Raw genomic sequence first — 18,444 nt, forward strand, 5'->3', positions numbered from 1 at the left:
ATATTAAATATTAGCTATTATATGACACATATAATTAACAACCTTAACCAGAAAAATAATTATACTTTAAAAAAAGGAAAATAAATAATAACCAGTTTATGAGTTAATCAACGATAGGTACTATTAATTTGTGACATAACAATAAACATATTATGTCCATTCAGTTCCTATAAGATCACATAATGTAACCAAATACAAAGTATACATTTAAAAAGTGATCAGATTTTAGAGTTTAACTGCATAAATAATATTCAAAGAAAAAAATGTATCTATTATTGAAATAATAGCTAGTATAATTAAAAATTTTCTAATTTGCTTGTAAAATTAAATTGTATAACTTAAAAGGTGATTATCATAAAGCCAATTGGATTAACAGACCATTTTACAAACATACCGGTAATAATAGTTCGACGTTTGCCATTTTGCGAACTTCCCAAGTGTCTTGCCAAAAATGTATTTGAATACAAAAGTCGGCGTAAAGAAAATCTCGGCATACGTCTTTTACGTGTAGGCACAGCTGCACTTGTACTGGCTTCAGGCAAATCTTGTAACGATTTGGATCTCATACCGCGACTGTTATTTCTACTGTCTACGCAATACAACATAATAAAGAAAAAATTAACGATTTTAAGTTATCACAAATCACTACATATTTCTTTCTTATATTTGGATGATATTATTAGTTATAACATCACAGTCAGTAATGATACTGAACAAGATGAACAAATGGCAATGGTACTTGGTTGGATTAGTGAAAGTTGGTGATCACCTTGACCAATAAAAATAATAAAATAAATAGGTATACCTACATCGCAAATTTAGATTATATTCATTATCTAACAAAAGTGGCATTGGGAACAATGTCATCGGCTATTAATTAATAAAAAAAAATGTGTGAAAATAAAATATCACTTAAATCTACTAGGTTAATGACTTAGTTTAAATTAAAATATATATACATTAAAATAGTTTACTTTCTATATCAAGGATGCTTTTCTTAGATTATAAATTTATAAACATGGATTTTATGAATTATATGTAGAATATAATATATAAATGAGCTTATATTCACTATTAACTATTTCACCGGTCGCGTCTTAGAAATTAAAATTACAAATGTTATTTAAATAAAAGTTAATACATTTTCAAAGCTATATTACCATTAAATAACATTGCATTAAAATAACCAAAAATTATTAAAATTATAATAATATAGGTACAAAATTATATTAGGTAGTTAATCGAATTAAAAAATCTATGATCTCTAATTAAACAATTTTAAATAGATATGCGAGGAAATAATAAAATATGTTGGATGAAATTATGGACTGGCAATGTGTAATTACCTTCAAATCCTTCTCTACACTGTTAATTATCTGATAAATTACCTACTAAACAAATACATAAAAGCTAAATAATTAAATAATTTTGGTTAAAAAAAATGTATAGCCGTAAAAATTAGAAGTCAATCAGCAGATTAACCTAATTAAAACCTTGAACATTATACAAAGATAAATTTACTTATTATAAAAAATAATTAAATTAATAGAACGAGGAAATATAAAAAACCAAACATGTATGTATCATTTTATTTTCATGTCAAGACAATGCATATTATACTATATTATATACGAATACTTTTACCAAATTGTTTTTCTATGCACATTGTTGTTTATTAAATATATTCTAGAAGCCTGAATTTAATAAATAAAAATAAGTATAATTTAAAATGCAACAAAACAAAACAAATGTGGTGTACCTATGAATAAAAATTAAATTTGTAAACAATTTTACGACTACAATACCATTTAACCCTTTGAATCCTAATCAAGCATAGTCATCTAACAATTAAACAAAAGATACAGAAATATGTAAGATGAGATGACAAACATAAAATTTAGTATTTCCTTATGTATTACCAACAAATTATTATTATCTTTTCCATTTATCACTATATGACGCTTGTATAAATAATTACATGTTGTTCACAATTATTTATATTTTGTATAATTGTAAATTTATTTAGAGTTGAAACACAAACTGCTCTAAATGTTAACCTTCGTCTGGGTTACTGTTATCTTTTTCTATTTAATCCTTTTTGTAATATTTTTGTTGTACAAAACATATTACAGAGTTTTACTATATTATGATGGCACAAATGCACAAACGCTCAATACATATTTTTTTTACACGGATTTATCCAAAATGTTATGTGACTAAAAAGATTAGAATTTAATTTATATTATATTTATATGTATTAGTAATAAGTAATAACAATTTCTACATATTTTTGTGTGCACCGGTGGTCCAGACGCCCCCTACCCTTGGATCATACCTATAATGGGTGAGTAATGAGTATACTACCCAAATAGTATGAAAAACGTTAAGTAACATTCTAACAAGTATCGACCTCACTTGCTCTTGAAAAAATTCTGGTTGCGCCTCTGGAATGCACTATTAGAATGAATTACTTGTCAATACATAATATATGAAATTAATTTTAAGTATATATACTATATGGTATATAGTATAATTTACCAAACACATTATACTATTTAGAACAGGTTAAATAATCGTATAAATACATGTTTTACTTTTATGTTGCGCACCACTTCTATACTTGAAAATTATATGTTTAGTGTATATAGTATATTTAAAATTAATGTAAGGAGGATTTTGAAATTTAAACAGGATTTTAATGATGATTTTCAGTTGGGATCATGTAGAGTTTTATAAAAAATCACTTACATTCGTTTATATCAAGTGTGTATTTTGTTAGTTTTAAATGTTTTATTGAAACACATTACAAGCAACATTAGCTAAAGAGCTTTGCACCCAAATTAACCAGAACCCATACCACATCTAAAAACCCTTAAAAAATCAAACACCCAAAACCCATACAACCCAAATGATTCTGGTTTCAAAACACCCGAATTAACCAAAACCCAAATAAAACATTCTAGTTAACCCGAAACCCAAAAAATTGTTTATTTTACATTCGTCATGTAATATCTCATTTTGTATGTATGTTATTATGTAGATAGTTCGAATTTGTAGTTAATTATTTGTTTAATAATAACAATATTAGGTAATTTTAAAGTAAATTAGAGGTAATACTATAAATATTTTCTTTAAAATAACTAGAAAATCAAATCTGATTTTATCATTCAGTTCTAATTAAGCCGAATTTCCCGGTATTGAATTATTTACTTAAGGGGATTGCATGTCACGTATTTTTTAGAGTCTGAGCGAAGCGATGAATGTATTGATTTTACAATGATGTGTGTTTTTTTTTTAATATTTTTTTATTTTTGTGTCTGTCATCACCTTTTAGGACAGTAATAGTGCTTGGATTTTCTTCAATAGTAACTTTTCTGATAGGAAAGTGAATCTAGTTGGTACTTTGGGGGGTCAAAAGTAAAAATTTCCCAGTAGTTTTCACAAGCGACGTGCAAAACAAAAGAAAAATTAAGGAAAAACGGGAATTTTTACGCAAAATCTGTTTTCGAGAAAATCGATTTTGGTTTTTGGCGTAACTCTAAAAAAAATGACCGTAGGGACATGAAATTTTGACTGAATGTTTATATTAGCATTTTCTATACACCATAAAATTTTTGACTCTTTCTAAAAATATTTTGACTCTTTTTGAGCTGTTTACGGCCATTGTCAGTTTTCAATTTTTTTAGTTTTTTTTTCTATAAATATCATTAAAATTTTATCTGTTGAGTAAAAAAGCTTGAAAATTTAATAGAAGGCTCCTGGTTATTGTTTCAAAGGCAGATGAAAAAAATTAAAAATCCTTAGTCACAGTTTTTATTTATAAGCATTTAAAGTTCAAATTTTGACAAAATACGGAAAAATCACGAAAAATAGCAAATTATTTTGAGTTGAGAATTCATAAAAATTTTTCTTTTTAAATCTAAGATTTGAAAATGTAATATAAGATTACTCATAAGTTTGTCTACCTTTATCAAAAAAAAAATGTCTAGAAGAAACTTAAATTAAATTTTTATGAGCGTCTGAAATTTATATTTTTACAACATTTGATATTTACTCGATTTCTCATATAATAATTTTCTTATTTTATTGTAATTAAAAAACAAATGACTGTAGATACTTGAAAATTTCACTGAATGTTTATATTAGCATTTTCTATACACCATAAAATGTTGAAAATATTTTGACTCTTTTTGAGCTGTTTACGGACATTGTCAGTTTTCAATTTTTTTAGTTTTTTTTCTATAAATATCAATAAATTTTTATTTGTTAGGTAAAAAAGCGTGAAAATTTAATATAAGGCTCCTGATACATCGTTCTAATAGCAGTTGAAAAATATTAAAAATACATAGGCACAATTTTTTTTATAAGCATTTAAAGTTCAAATTTTGACAACATTTATAAAATTTATAAATTTTTAACTTTTATAGCTAAGGATTGAAAATTTAAAACAAGGCTCCACGTAAATAGGTTATATATAAATTACTTTATTCACAATCATATCATCAAATATACTTGGTAAAATCATAGGCTGACTGACCGTTTTCGCTCAGAATCGTTTTTCTTATACAATGATATTATATCATTGAATTCAAATTTAACACTATCCATTACAGTGACCCACTTGTAACCTACTGTACAGCAGAGCGACATCCACTTATCCACCTTTTTTCGTACGTTTTGGACTAATAAGCGGTGGTAAATTACACATACATCTGAATTTCCGATTTTAATTTTTAATACATGTATGAATTCTTTGGAAAAATAACGAGATTTTCTAAGAAGTTGATTTTCAATTTTCAATTTTAAAGGACCATAAAATTTGGATATTTTTTTAAAAAATCTCATGAAATAATTGCATTAAATTTGTATTTATTTTGGGCTTTTTGGGTTTTATATCAAAAAAGTAGTTCCTACAAAGCATAGTCTAGGAGCTAACGAAAAAAATTTTTTTCAAAATTAAATCATACTTCAAAAAGTAAGTTTAATTTACTACCGCTTTTGGTAGATTTATATGAGATGAAAAGAAGAATAAATTTCATTGTTTCCTATTTATTGACATGTGCGTGTGCGTGCGAGAGTGGCACACAACGGACTTCGAACGTATCTACGCACACTAATGATCATTTACTTTGCACACAACCACACTGAGTAACGAGTATAAGACAACGAATTGCCTGCCTATACGCGGGAAAATAAAATATAGAATATCAATATAAAAAAGGTGGGTAAGTGGATGTCGCTCTGCTGTACAGTAGGTTACAAGTGGGTCACTGTAATGGATTGTGTTAAATTTGAATTCAATGATATAATATCATTGTATAAGAAAAACGATTCTGAGCGAAAACGGTCAGTCAGCCTATGATATTACCAAATATATTAGATGATATTATTGTGAATAAAGTAATTTATATAATATATAATAATATATATTATATTATAACCTATTTACGTGGAGCCTTGTTTTAAATTTTCTATCCTTAGCTATAAAAGTTGAACATTTTATAAATTTTTAACTACAAAATAATTATTAAGCTTTAAATTTGATAAATTTTGTCAAAATTTGAACTTTAAATACTTATAAAAAAAAATTGTGGCTATGTATTTTTAATACTTTTCAACTGCTATTGTAACAATATATCAGGAGCCTTGCCATAGGCGTGCGTAGACTTTTGATTCCGGGGGTGCACACTAAAAATTAGGGCCCACCATAATTTTGAAAACAATTATAGATACAGACAAATGTTTTAAAGATATCGAATGCACTAAAAATATTTATTTTATTTTATTATTCATTCTAATAAATAATATTACATAACAATATATAGATATACGATCTTATAATGATAATCGACGTTTAAAAGGAACATCATTTTTGAATTCGTCAATAATTTCATTAATTTGATTTACACTTAAACTGACTTTTAAGTCTGAAATGTGACATCGCATAACTACTACTATGAAATTTCAAATAAATGTTATAAAAAAAAGTGTTTAGAATTATATTCTCTGAGGTGTCACAAAGTTTCTATGCGATTTAAATTTGAAATAACAAATAGAAATAACTATTCGACTACTATGGGTGTTATTGTATGCGGAGTCGTATCGATCTATCAACTAGATAAAATGCAATTGTCGAATGCGATATCCCAGATATATCTTGACATCTCGTCGTTATGAAATAATCATCGACAAAATCTAAAAATAGAAACTATAAAAAAACTACGACCTATTAGGGAGCTCATTGTGTAATCATCGAGACAACCCAAAATGTAATATAAATAAAAATACATAAATATAAATACATCTTATTGTAAATCCATTAAATTATTGTATTATGTATGAAGATCCCATTTCATCTTGCTTAATATTATACTAACAATAATAATCATAATTCTTCAAAATTAATTGACTTGGACTGTTTAAAAATAAATGTTTATATATACCAATAGGTAGCAAATCCATTGCTATAGTTCTACTTCATGAATTATAAAAAAAGATATGAGTACCTGCAGCCTTATATCTATAATTACCTAACTTACTATTCTTATGTTAGCTTTTAAGTTATACCTACTAAGGTATACTAAATAATAAATAATCTGATTTCTTTATGCTAATAATAATTTATCATTTCTGTACCTAATTTTAAGTTTTAATAATACCTAAATATTAATAAAGAATTTTGACAAAATGTGAACTTTAAATACTTTTTTTTTTTTAATTTAAATACATTTAATCTGTTTACAAAATAAAAACAATAAGTAATAAGGATAACATAGAAAAGTATATAAACCAACATGAATCGAGTGAAGGGGACACCGTTCATTAACAGAACATCAGCAATTTTTTTCCCCTATTTAAGGAGATCCCTAGATCAGTTTCTTTTTAATTGACGGGGAATTTGTGGTAATGTAAGAGAGGACATGTTTTGAATGAAGAGGTTTATGTGGTTTGTTAATTTTGAATGGAAACTTTTATAGTGGCTTTTTGCAAGCTCGTTCACGGTTTTTCTTTTAAGGTCATTATAAAAGGGCTGCATTTGTTATGTACCATGGAGCAACGATAATTCTTAAGGTAATTGACTGAAAGGCTTGAATAGGGCGAATGTTTGCGGGTTTTGCAGGGCCCCAAATTTGTATGCTGGCCTGATAATTACTTTGTATAGGAGTAATTTGTTTTTGAGACTCAAGTTATATTTTAGTAAAGGTCTAAGTACTTTAAATACTTATAAAAGAAAAATTGTACCTATGGATCTTTAATATTTTTCAACCGCTATTATAACTATTTATGAGGAACCTTATAATTGTATAACATTTTCAGGCTTTTTGATACAACGAATACAATTTTCTTAACATTTATAGAATAAAAAAATTAAAATACAAATAATTCAAAACGAGTCAAAATATTTAGACTAAAATTATAAAATAAACATTTGATGAAAATTTCAAGTACCTGCGATATTTTGAATAACAACAAAATAAGAAAATCGTTGTATGAGAATTTGTTAATTTACGGGTGAATGTCTAACTTTAAACGCACGTAAAAAAAAATTCGACTTTCCGGTAAGATTTTGTTGTTGTTAAATGTAGAAAAACTTAACGGGACTCTTGTATAAACTTTTCTAATATTAAATAAACATGGAGATTTTCATCAATTACTAACTAGAAATAATTTTCAAATTTTCTTGATATTGATGAATTTTGTCAACATTTTAAGTTCAGACGCTCATAAAAAATTATTGTGGATTTACGCTCGATATTAAATCATAATAAACAATTCATGCAGAATACAAGCCCCGATTATTAAAAAAAAACTTATAACTTCATCCATCAATATATTATTATTATTTATTATCTATAAGGTACCTACTCCGACTGTTTTATATTATTGGATTCAATGATTGTGGAAAATAAACTTCACAACTGTATATGTTTACGCAAATATTGAATGTTAAATTATTTACTACATTTTTTTTTTCATTCAATGCAACTATGTAAGATTAAATGATGTTAATGATGAAATAAAAATATTTTCTAGATCCATTCAAATTTGGTCAACGTGACACCATTGATACGTATGCTATAGGTTCATCACCCCGATAAACGAGATTAAATATTATTATGTATAAAATACATTATACATATATTTAGAGATCTAGGTTTTGAATATTTGATTGTGATAATTTATTCAATCCGTATTATTACAAAAATTACAAATTTATATCGAACAATAACTACATATTATGTAGAATTATATATATTTGTAATTTATACTAAATAAATTAGAGCATCTAATACTAATTAGTAATTATTCTAATTATTAGTTTTAAATAGAATTTACACTCCCAGGAAAGAATACCCGCATTACCAGGAATTCCCGAAAAAGTAGGGACCCAAATTCCTAGATATATCCAAAACTGTCAAAAAAGACAATTTCTTTGAGTTATTATTTTTTGTTATTATAGATTTTAGGTCCTAAGGGTGTCCGGACCTGGTCAGGTCCCGAAAATCTTCATCATGATTATGATATATCCAAGAAATATAATTCGTTACTTACTATAAATTTGTATTACATCATAAAGAGAGAGAAAGCGGACTGCCGGTCAAACAGGTTGCTTATAATGACACAATTTATAATATTTGTATAGCCTTTATGCTGTACCTCCCGTTTTTGTCATACCTATTAAAGTAATAAAAAAAAGGCTGATTTATTTCATCAATTGTATTCAAGATGGTATTGTCTGTACATACGATTATGACTTATGAGTTGACAGACTGTAGATACTTGAAAATTTCACTCAATGTTTAAATTAGCATTTTCTATACACCATAAAATTTAGAAAATATTTTGACTCTTTTTGACCTGTTTACGGACATGATCAGTTTTCAATTTTTTTAGTTTTTTTTCTATAAATATCAATAACATTTTATTTGTTGGGTAAAAGAGCGTGAAATTTTAATATAAGGCTCCTGATAAATCGTTCTAATAGCAGATGAAAAATATTAAAAATACATAGGCACAATTTTTTTTTATAAGCATTTAAAGTTCAAATTTTGACAACAATTATCAAATTTATAATTTATTAATTATTTTGTAGTTAAAAATGTATAAAATGTTTAACTTTTATGGCTAAGGATTGAAAATTTAAAACAAGGGTGCACGTAAATAGGTTATATATAAATTACTTTATTCACAATAATATCATCAATTAATATACTTGGTAATATCATAGGCTAACTGACCGTTTTCGCTCAGAATCGGTTTTCTTATACAATGATATTATATCATTGAATTTAAATTTAACACCATCCATTACAGTGACCCACTTGTAACCTACTGTACAGCAGAGCGACATCCACTTATCCACCTTTTTTAATTTTAAATTTGATAAAATTCGTCAAAATTTAAAATTTAAATGCTTATAAAAAATGTGCGTATGTATTTTTAATATTTTTCAACTACTATTGTAACAATATATCAGAAACATTGTATTCAATTTTCTCGCTATTTGGCCCAACAAACAAAATTGTATTGACATTTATAAAAAAAAACTAAAAATCTCCATAAACAGCTCGGAATATTATGAAAATTTTATCAAGTATAGGAATTGAGTGTAAACAATAGTATAAAAAGTGGGCAAGTGGGTGTCACTCTGCTGTACAGTAGGTCACAAGCGGGTCACTGTAATGGATGGTGTTAAATTTGGATGATATAATTACCATTGTATAAAAAAAACGATTCCGAGTGAAAATAGTCAGTCAGCCTATGATATTACTAAGTATAGATGATGTTATTATAAGTAATTTATGTATAACCTATTTACGCGGAACCTTGTTTAAAATTTTCAATCCTTAGCTATAAAAGTTGAACATTTTATAAATTTTTAACTACAAAATAATAATTAAATTTTAAATGTGATAAATTTTGTCAAAATTTGAACTTTAAATGATTATAATAAAAAATTGTGGCAATGTATTTTTAATATTTTTCAATTGCTATTGTAACAATGTATCATGAGCCTTGCATTAAATTTTCACGCGTTTTTACACAACAAATAAAATTTTATTGATATTTATAGAAATTTTTACTTCTGACCCCACAAAGTACCAACTAGATTCACTTTCCTATCAGAATAGATACTGTTGAAAAAAATCCAAGCATTTTTATTGTCCTAAAAGGTGATGACAGACACACAAAAAAAAAACAAAAATAAAATACGCATCATTGTAAAATTAATAACAATCATCGCTCCGCTCAGAATCTAAAATTAGAATAAAAGTGTCTACGGTTATTCGTTTTTGAATTACAACAAAATAATAAAATCGCTACTTGAGAAATCGAGTGAATGTTGTACAAATTTCAAACGCTCATAAAAGTTTAATTTGACTATCACAGACATTTTTTTAGAAGAAAACTTATATGGAATCTTGTATTACATTTTTAAATCTTAGAATTAAAAAGGAAATTGTTAGGAATTTCTAACTCAAAATAATTTGCACATTCTCGTAATTTTTACGCCTTTTGTCAAAATTTGAACTTTAAATGCTTATAAGTTATAAGTTATAAGTTATAAAATACAAATAAAACTATTGATATTTATAGAAAAAAAAAAACTAAAAAATTGGAAACTGAATATGTCTAAAAACAGCTCAAAACAAGTCAAAATATTTTGAAAATTGTACAGTGTATAGAAAATGCTAATCTAAACGTTCAGTGAAAATTACATTTATCTACAGTTGTTTGTTTTATAGTTACACCTAAGATTTTGTCGAAAACATATTCTACGTAAAAACTTTTTTTCTTAATTATTATTTTGTTTTTTCTTGCGCTTTTGAAAAATATTGTGAATTTTAAATTTTGACTATAGATCAAGAAACTGAAGTTCTAAGCATTATTTGACTGCTTATCGTGTACACAGACACAAAAAATAAAAAGCACAAATCATTATAATATTAATACATTAGTCACTCCGCTAAGTATCTTGTAAAAAAAAAAGATGTAAAAAATGCATTATTCAAGTTTTAAAAGGGATCATCCCTGGTGAATTTCCCCGCATTTTTTATTATTGTTGTAAACTAGATTTCAATTTTTACTTAGCATAATTATCAATATATAAATAGTAAATAGTTATAAATAATAATTTTGAATTAATTTAGTAATTTTGGCAATTTCAGAAGCCAAAAACTCAGCGAAATGAGCATATTTGGGGACATAAGTCATAAAACTTAAAATTTCAATTAACATTGAGTAAAAAACGGTTAACATTATTCCAAGAGGTGATTTCTAACAAAATAAATTACATTTTCGTAATTTTTAGAATGCGTAATTTAAATAACATTGTGTTAATTTGGGTAGAACACACAAATACATTTTCTCATCCTAAACAAAATGTCGGACTAGTAATAGGCGTATTGATCTGAACAGACAACCGGTGTTTACTCTTTAGCCAGTCAGTCTAATCATATATCTGTTATATAATACATTATATAATATACAGAACTATTCGGCGAAAGTCACTAGTTATCCGTAAACATACTATGACTGTTGATGCCTGAGCGATGGTATAAATTAATAATTAATAATTTATGCGACGTTTTAGTGACATAAAAATAATATAAGACCTGTACGAGTAAATTAAGTTCCTACTAGGGTTTTTAGAAGAAATATTTTTAGAATATTGTATTATTTTATTCTACCCTAAAAACTGATCAATCGATTATTATTTATCAATGAAGTATGGACAACACGAAAAAGGTGGGCAAGTGTGAAGTGGGTGTCACTCTGCTAGTAGGTCACACAGTAGGTCACAAGTGGGTCACTGTAATGGATTGTGTTAAATTTGAATTCAATGATATAGGACATAGGTAATATCAATGTATAAGAAAAACGGTTCTGAGCGAAGACGGTCAATCGAAGCCTATGATATTACTAAGTAAAGTATATTTGATGATATTATTGTGAATAAAGTAATTTATATTTAACCTATTTACGTGGAATTTTGTTTTACATTTTTAATCCTTAGCTATAAAAGTTAAAGATTTTATAAATTTTTAACTACTAAATAATTTGTAAATGTTCAATTTGATAAATTTCGTGAACATTTAAACTTTAAATGATTATAAAAAAAATGTGCCTATGCATTTTTAATATTTTTCATCTGCTATTGTAGCAATATATCAAGAGCTTTTTTTTAATTTTTCACGCTTTTTGACTTAACAAATAAAATTGTATTAATATTTATTAAAAAAAAAACTAAAGAACTTTTAAACGTCCGTAAACAGTTCAAAACAAGTCAACATTTTTTGAAAATAATATATGTATAGAAATGCTAACATAAACAACTAAAACATTTCATGTATCTACGGTAATTTTTTTTAGAGTTTCACCAAAAACCAAAATCAATTTTGCGTAAAAATTCATGTTTTTCCTTAATTTTTCCATGCGCTTCTGAAAACTAACTATTGGGAATTTTAACCTCCCCAAGCACCAACTAGATTCACTTTCTCATCGAACAAGATACTGTTGAAGAAAATCGAAGCATTTTTACAGCCCAAACGGTGATAACAGACACAAAAAAAAAAAAAAACACACATCATTGTAAAATCAATACATTCATTGCTCCGCTCAGAATCTAAAATATTAGTTGTCTATGGGGTTTGTTTAATAGGTAATATCAGATTTTAAAAATATAAAAATCGTATTATTTACGAAATTCAATAAAAAACGAATTATTATTTTTTTTTAATAGGTACTGTCTTGGTGAAAAACGAGGTGAAAAATAAACAACAATAAACTCGTCGTGTTATTACAAAGTTTTTAATCTTTATGGATTTATTCTGATGTGTGATTTAACAACAAATTGATTAATTATATGTTTCAAAGGCTATTAGTCCACTATAGATTCATCAAAGTCAGCTTTCAGGCATCCCAATATAGTCAATATTTTTCAATAATTATTGAAAGTTTAAGATACACACACGATTTATGGAAATAAAATGTAACTGTAGAACGACTTTGTCAAATAAAATGTTATGAATGATGTATTAAATATAGATACATTATTTTTAATTTGTGTAAATGGACTAAAATTTCATACAAAAATAAGCAAGAAAAAAATAATGAGTATCTTAAATATTCTAAAATGAAGGTTAAATATGATCTATATTTTTGCATTTACATACAATAAGCATTACAGATCTAGGTAGTATGTTTTTATTATATCATACCTATTTTATTTTAAATTATAATTTGTACTTTGTCATTAACTCATCCAAGGCTTTAGTAAATATATCTATAAAATTAATTCATATCTACCTATAATGATATAAAATAAATTAAGAAAAAAATTAAAATAGGTTATCATCTTATCATCTTATCACAAACAGCAAAATTGATTGATATAAAAAAATACATAGTAGCTATAAATAATAAATGCAAAATAATAGATATAAAACTTGTTTATGTTTGTTAATTTAAATTAAATTCATAACAGTAACATTAAAGAATCTTTAATATACATACATATTTCATAATAATTTTCAACATTACAACTGAATTTAGTAGCTATAGGTAATTATGTAAAAGTGTTTTAGTTGATTCAGAAAGCACAATCTAAACTTGGATAGTATCATTGATTATACATAGCATACAAATATACAATCATTGAATAATGGTTATTTTTAAAACGAAACTCAGATGTAAAATACCAATGAGTAGACTAAAACAAAGGTGAATATTGTATATTGATTGATTTAGTCAAGAAGGACCTAATGGAAAGTTGAATATACGAGATAGAAAAGCATTAGTTCTAGATACGGGTGGAAAAAATATGGTATGTGTGTTGCGGTAATAGGCAATTTTTAAAACTTAAGATTAATGTATTTGAAAAAAATTATATTTTGTAGATGAATGTATAAGTTGTAACATTGTAATAACTAAGAACTACTCGTTCGAAATTAGATTTCTATACACCAAAAAGTATTCGGCTTCAAAATATAATATATATATAATATAAGCCAACTTATTATCATTAAAAAAGTAATTAACTTATGAAAAAAATGTTTTTAATCATTTAAAATTATTTACAAATATTTTAGAAAATTATATTAGTTTTTAAAATAATGAGTGTCTTGCTTAAAAAAAATACAGAGAATTAAAAATACTCACAAGTCACATTCACAATCTTATTCGCACTACAGTCCATAGCCCTTTACTAAATATAATAATATAACAAAAAAAAAAGAAACCAAGATATATAGAATAATAATAATACAACATTTAAAAAATAATTAACAACTAAATGTGGACCAATGTAACCAATGTAACAATTAAATGTATTACATATTTTATGCTAATGTGTTGTAGTGGTGGGTAGAAAGGCAATGCTTGGGAGCACCCTTGATATTTTAACTTTGATCGCCATAGTTTTTATATTTGAGGTTGCTATAACTATGAGTCAATGTATTAATCTTTACCTTACAGTTTTTCATAAATATTTTGAAAATTACATTTCAAAATCAACCCCCATTCTTAATTCTAACTATGGATCAACGTTTTTTAGCCAAATATTTGTTTACTGATCAGAAAAACCCATCAAAATTAAGAGGGTGCTAGCGCAATCCAAAGATATAATTAATAATTATCTAGATTGCTAAATTGTGATGATAGGTGAAATGAAAATTCATCATTTAGGGAAAATGTATGCGTTTTAATGTTTTATGGACAATATTGGACTACATGAAAAAATATAGTACAAGGACAATTTTTTTGCAGCAGCATAATACATTTAACAAAATATGAAAATCAACTTATCACCTTAGGTTCACTAACAAACAATATTGAGGCGCATTTTTAATAAGATAAGATAAGATACACAATTTTTATCAGTTAAACATTATAACTTAAACTTACTATTTTTAGCTAACTGTTTTGAAATATACCATGATCTACATTCTTCGATTATTAAATAGTAAAATTATGAAGGGGGAAGTTGACCGCATATACAATATTTTTGCTGAGACCAATATTGTCCTAAAATCAGGGCTTTATCACAGAACATTATGTACTATTGAATTTTGAACTTGGTCTTGAATATTATCAACAAAAAATATTTATACATAATAATATATGTATAATAATAATATAATAAATTAAAAGGTTTATAAATTATATGAAAGAAAGATAAATATCAAAAATAGCAATTGACCAGTGGCGAAGCATCATAGGAGACAAAGAGACAACGTCTCCCCACTTAGAAATACGGGACGAATAAATAATTATTTTTTTTATAAAAAATATTTGCAAATGTGTATTTTATTTTATATTATAAATATCATACATGTTTCAATATTTGTTAAAATTGATTTTTCGTTATACAGCTATATAATTCTTAAGATATATTAGATGTGCGCGATATGGCCTTGCGTATGAGAAAGCGATATATACGTCATTCCAAATATAGTATTATAATATCTAGAAGCAACGTCTCGCAATTATGGGCGCGCGGATACAGGAGAAATGCTAATGTGAGTGGGGTTTACTATCTACACTATGAGACGCGTCTTGCCATTCGTAATTACCTCAGTCCCTCAATATTTACTTATTATAAACGTTGCCGTCGCATTGTCACGCTATCGTGATAGGTACATCGTAGGTGTTTCTTAATATTTATTGTTTTATATTGTAATTTGTCCTCATGGGCCATGGCTGATGATTTAATTTATGTAATTTTAAACGATGAAATTATTAATTACTCATACGAAAAAAAAAATGTGTACATTTGTTATTATATTAAATTATCATTTTAAGGAAGTTATAACGTTTTTAATTTTTTTCATATAATATTTCAGTTTGATTTTAGTTTTTGAACATTTTTTTCTTACCTTATAGATAAAATAAAAAGGGTGGAGTATAGGCGTATTAGTACCATTTTTTTTTTCAGCATCTACAACCAAAAACCTCACGCCTCACTACTGCAATCAACTATATTATGTAACTATACTTAAATTTGTTTTTTAAAAAATGATTAATATAGACCTACCATGAACAAATAATGAATACATAATTGAGCATTTGAATCCCTACAATTTGTATAAATTCATAGAGCTAAGTAAAAAAATAAAACAGCTCATGACGATGACGGCAGTATATTACACAAGACAGCTAACTCTTATTTAACCTGTGTTATTTTAAAAAATGGTTCAACCCCTCTGTAGTCTAAACTAATGAATTGATTGACTTGAATTTTCAAACTTTAGAACACGGATTGATCAGTATTCTATGTAGATGCTACTTTTATAAATTTCAAGTTGATCGGAAGATTATAGCCTAAGTAATATTCAAAAGTATTAGCATAGTAATTAATTGAAACACTATTTTTTCAACAATGTATACTATGTTGTACGCGCTTAATTTCTTGAATTCATTAGTATAAAAATTGTTCATATTTGATGAAGTTCAATAATTAAACTTAGCTTGGCAACTACTAATATTTACAACTACAACTACAACTACATGCCGACATGTATATTTACATACCCAATTTATATTTTTTATAATATGGCCATAACAAAATGTAAGTACACAACACTATGAATAACCTCCAAGCGAAGTCAAATTATTTGTATTAAATTATCACACTTTATCAAAAACAAATAATTATAAACAATTTGTTTACTAATAAATTACTTAGCCCCTTTTTGATATCACAACTTTTCTAACTTCAGTTTTTTTTTCTTAGAGAGGTTTTTTACATAGTTGACGGAGTATTTTTGTTGGGATAAACCATAATATTAGGTCTTTAATATTAATAACATAACATTAATGTTTTATTTACCTAAAAAGAAGAGTAAAAGAGAAAGTGTACAAATACAATTTAATGTTTTAGTATTTTAGTAGGTATGGCATAAGTAATAATAAATGAGCAACTTAAAAAATGCAGCAAATATTATGATCATAGAATTAACAAAGAGAAAACAATTAACCTGTTTTATAATTTTAGAATGAATTGTTGTGGATAAAAATAAAAAAAGAGTAATAATAAAATGGAGTTACAAAACCTAAGAAAAGTAAAATTATCTTTTAATTTATTTATTTAATGTATACAATCACATAATTTGAAAAGTGTGACCACATCAATGTACAAGCTCAAAAAATATTTACATAGATTAACTTAATTGATCATACTATATATTGATTAAAAATATAATATACTATTTTTAAAAATAATCATAATGGATATAAAGCAAATAAATATTTTTTTTATTTATAGACAATAGGAAAAATATATTACAACTTTTCTAGTGGTTATGACTGTTAAAGTTAATAAAATAAAAATATCTATATCAACTACAATATTGGTTCATATTTGGTTTTTAAAGTTTTTATCAAACCTAATAAAAAACATAATACAACTGGACTGTATGGATGATAAAAATCTAGACAAATGGTAAGCCAATTCATAATTTTAGCAACTAATAATAATATATAATATTATTTTTTGATGTTATAAAATTGTCTTGCTAGTTTTAAATGTAAATTGGTACTGTTATGTAGCAATCATATCAAATATTAATTTAAAAAAACATCACGTTTGCTTGCTTTGTCTAAATCATAACAGTAAACAAAAATGTAACCATTTTCATATTCCCATCATATGATTTAAAAATAATCTAAATGAATGTAGTAAGACATATTTGATAAATCGGGTAGCAAGGAATTTACTAAATTAAGATACTACATTGCAAAGATTGTACATACCTACTAGCATAACAAACTAATGAATAATCAAATGTTTATTGCAATATAACTGGGATTAAAATACTAATAAAATATTAATAGGTACATTATACAAATCTATTTGTATTAAACTTATAACTATTGAGATTTTAAATAGTCATTATAAATTTATAAATTACTAAGGGCTTGGATTTCTATGCATTTGCATATTTATTTCTATTAATCCAATTGAATGCTAAGTATTGCTACCCTAGATACAAATTTGGTTTTTTATTCGACAGAATCAAATAACACCATTTTTATTTGGCATATAATTTCAATTTATAAGCAATTTCTTACATACAATTATACAAACAATAATCATAATTGATACAACAATGGACTGTGTGAGTAAAGAACGAGACCTTTCCGGGATGAGATTTAGAAAATATATATATTTATAGTTTTGCTAATTTTAATAAATGTATATTATTATTATTTTGTATATTTATTGAAAAATATATACCCACTTGTTTTGATAAATTTAAATTTTTACATAATAGTATAGATTTTTTATGATATCAAGTTAAAAATGCATATTTTAAGATTTTTAATATATATGGCTATTTCTTGTGTGCATACATAAGTACAAATTACAGTAGGTAATTATGGAATCATGGAGATGATAATTTTAAGAAGTTTTATCTCAAGTTTTACTTTGTACTTGTACAG

General features: G+C 25.6%; 1 protein-coding gene across 2 annotated transcripts in view; it reads right to left on the minus strand.

Moving 5' to 3' along the window:
- Nucleotides 1-18,444, minus strand: part of LOC132948228 (E3 ubiquitin-protein ligase RNF19A-like) — a 33,173-nt gene that overhangs the window by 12,651 nt on the left and 2,078 nt on the right. For both annotated transcript variants that reach the window (XM_061018612.1, XM_061018611.1), the window contains one exon: nucleotides 395-589. In XM_061018612.1, coding sequence (XP_060874595.1) covers nucleotides 395-589 — 195 coding nt within the window. The remainder of the gene's footprint in view (nucleotides 1-394; nucleotides 590-18,444) is intronic.

The sequence above is a fragment of the Metopolophium dirhodum genome, chromosome 7, assembly GCF_019925205.1.
Source record: "Metopolophium dirhodum isolate CAU chromosome 7, ASM1992520v1, whole genome shotgun sequence".
Taxonomy (NCBI): Eukaryota; Metazoa; Arthropoda; class Insecta; order Hemiptera; family Aphididae; genus Metopolophium; species Metopolophium dirhodum.